Source organism: Alligator sinensis, unplaced genomic scaffold (assembly GCF_000455745.1).
Source record: "Alligator sinensis unplaced genomic scaffold, ASM45574v1 scaffold1608_1, whole genome shotgun sequence".
Taxonomy (NCBI): Eukaryota; Metazoa; Chordata; order Crocodylia; family Alligatoridae; genus Alligator; species Alligator sinensis.
This window is the reverse complement of record NW_005843397.1, coordinates 93,960-96,552: the sequence shown is the minus strand read 5'-3', so window position 1 is coordinate 96,552 and position 2,593 is coordinate 93,960. Positions and strand designations below refer to the sequence as shown.

General features: G+C 64.6%; 1 protein-coding gene across 1 annotated transcript in view; it reads left to right on the top strand.

Moving 5' to 3' along the window:
- Window positions 1-1,481: 1,481 nt before the first annotated feature.
- The window catches only part of GRAMD1A (GRAM domain containing 1A), a 9,132-nt gene continuing 8,020 nt past the window's right edge, over window positions 1,482-2,593 (top strand). The window contains exon 1 of the mRNA XM_006038561.3: window positions 1,482-1,532. Coding sequence (XP_006038623.1) covers window positions 1,482-1,532 — 51 coding nt within the window. The remainder of the gene's footprint in view (window positions 1,533-2,593) is intronic.

The following is a 2,593-nucleotide window of genomic DNA, read 5'->3' as shown; positions in this document are numbered from 1 at the left end:
TGTATATGTGTGTACACACACCCCTGCATACTTGCAGGATCAGGGTGTGAGCTGTGCACAACCCTGGCTGGCCAATGAGGGGAGGGAGACGTGTGCATTCAGCCCCCCCGTTCCCCCCCAACACACACACAGAGCCCTTCCCCTACAAGCGTGTGCCCACACACCCCCACACCCTCCCTGCAGGGGTGCACATGCATGCATACACACACATGCACCCTGCAAGTCTGCATGAACATATACACGCATGCACGCATGCTTGCCAGTGTGGGTATGTGTGCATGCCCCCTGCAAGTGTGCATGCACACACACATGCACACCCTGCAAGCATGTGGTCCCTGTAGCCAAGGGAAGGCCCCAGTTTGCAGTACCAGGCCCACCAGCAGTGACAGGAGGAGCATCCAGAGCCCCCAGAAGGGGCCGAGGGACAGGCAGGGACATGGGGGTCTTGCCTCTGCCACACGAGCATCCAGACCCTGCAGCCCTGACCTTGCAAGGGCCGCACGCTGCCAGGAACATCCGCACACATCCCAGCCGCGTCCAGGAGCCGCAGGGAAAGGGGACCCTCTTCCAGAAGCATGGGCTGGGGTGGGGGCAGAGATGGGTCACAGCCCTGGGCTGCCCAGCACGTGTCAGGGCTTCTTTGGTTCTTGAAACTGCAGCAAAGCAGGTGGAGACAGGCCCCGGGGCACTGCCCCCAGAGCCAGGGCAGGACAGGTTCCTGGCAGGCCACGCTCCATGAGCAGGGCGGGCGGCTGGACCTGTGCCAGGCCGGCACGTGCGACTGGTGCCTGGCTGATAAGGCAGGTGTTTGCCTGGAGCAGTGGCTTACAAAGCAAACACAGGCAGCAGCTGAAGATGCTTTAACCAGGGACAGACTCACCTGGGAGCCGGGCCCAGTGATGGGGGCACCAGCAGGATCCCTGGCGCCAGTGGGCTCCATCTCCAGGTCTCCCTGTGTCTTCTGGCAGCAGCAGCTGGGAGCGCGACAAAGCCAGACACAGAGTTCAATGGGAGACGGCGCTCGTCCTGGTAGCCCAGGTCAAGGAGAGATTTACACACTACAGGGCCTCCCCGTAGCGCTAGGGTTCCCCCAGACCCTTTTGGGAGTGCCATGGGGGGCACTGAGAGGCCACACTCAGCAGACAGTCCCAGAAATGTCAGCGAGGAGCCGGCTGGGTGCAACGGGGCTGTTGGCAGTCCCCGTTCAGAGGAGAACAGCACTTTCCCCGGGTGCAGCCAAGAAGCAAGTGGGAAGGAGGAGCTGGCAGTTCCTGAGGGACCTCGAGTCCAGCCCAGGCGCCTGGACCTGCACCCTGCCTTGTGCCAGGGAGTCTCCTGGGAGCGAGCATGACTGGGGTCTAAGCAGGGTTTTCCCCTGGTCCCGTGGCCATTGCCCCCATGCTCGTAGCTGCTGCTGCCCCTTTCCCCAGGAGTGCATCCCCTTCTGTGGCACATGTGGCTGCCACATCTATTGCGCCACGATGACACGCAGGCAGAGGAACTTCCTCTTGTTCGCTCCAAACAGCCGCCAGGTCTGTTGTGCGTCACAGCCCCTGCAGCGAGAGGGAGCAAAGACTCAGTCCTCAGTTGCTTTCTCTTCCCCATTTAGTGCTTGTCACGGCCCTGCTCCAGCTTCCCTTGACTCGTCAGACAGGCCTGGTCTCATCATCCTCATTGCCCTTCTCTGCACGTCTCAACTTCCTCCATCTCTCGGCTGAGCTGCAGGGACGGGACATGGAGGTGGGTTGTCCCACATCCCCACCAACTGCAGGGCCCAGGTGTGAACACCTTCCCACCCGAACCAAAGGGCAAGATGCTCCCAGGCAGGGAGGCTGTGGCCACGGCCTATGGGATACCAAGCTCTCAGTCTGTCTCCAGGGCTGGCAGCAACAGGGCATTAGCCAGGTCCAGGCAGGCAGCAGGCCTGCAAGCAGGAGGCAGCCCCGGGGCTGGACATGGGGCAGGCTCTGGCATGGTCCATGTCAGTCTTGGGTTGGCCTGGTCCCTGCTCAGGACCTCTGGGAGAGGAGCTGGGGGCCTCCCTCATTGCCCACACTGGAGGCAGAGGCCAGGTCGGCAGCAGAGGAACACAGCCCCGGGCCTGGGGCTGCGCATGGGCCGGGTGGCCATGCAACTAGCCGCAACGCTGGCTCTGCGGCTATTTCTGCTCTGTGCTGGGGCACGAGCAACGCTGGCGAAACGCCGGCGCAGAGTGGGACCCGCAGGGGCACAGTGGTCCGACCCCAGCCCGCAGCAGGCCCAGCCCGTCATGTGAACCAGCTCAGGCAACTCTGCATCCCAGCATGACGCCACTGCCGGGACACCGCCAGGCATCAGCCCCGGGCATGCGTGGGGGGGAGCTGGTGCATGGCTCTGGGGGCACCGCAGGGGCACGGGGTGCAGCAGGGGTCAGGGGGCGCCGGCCCCGGTGGCTGGGCGGACAGCCCAGGCGTGGTGGTTGCCTGTTCCCCGCCCCCGACACCCTTGGCGGAGAGGACCCGGGCACCGGCAGGTTCCCACGCTGCCGCCCCCGGGGGAGGGACCCGGGCGGCCCCGGCCCCCCCGGCGCGCCGGAGGCGGAGGGGAAGGGGCA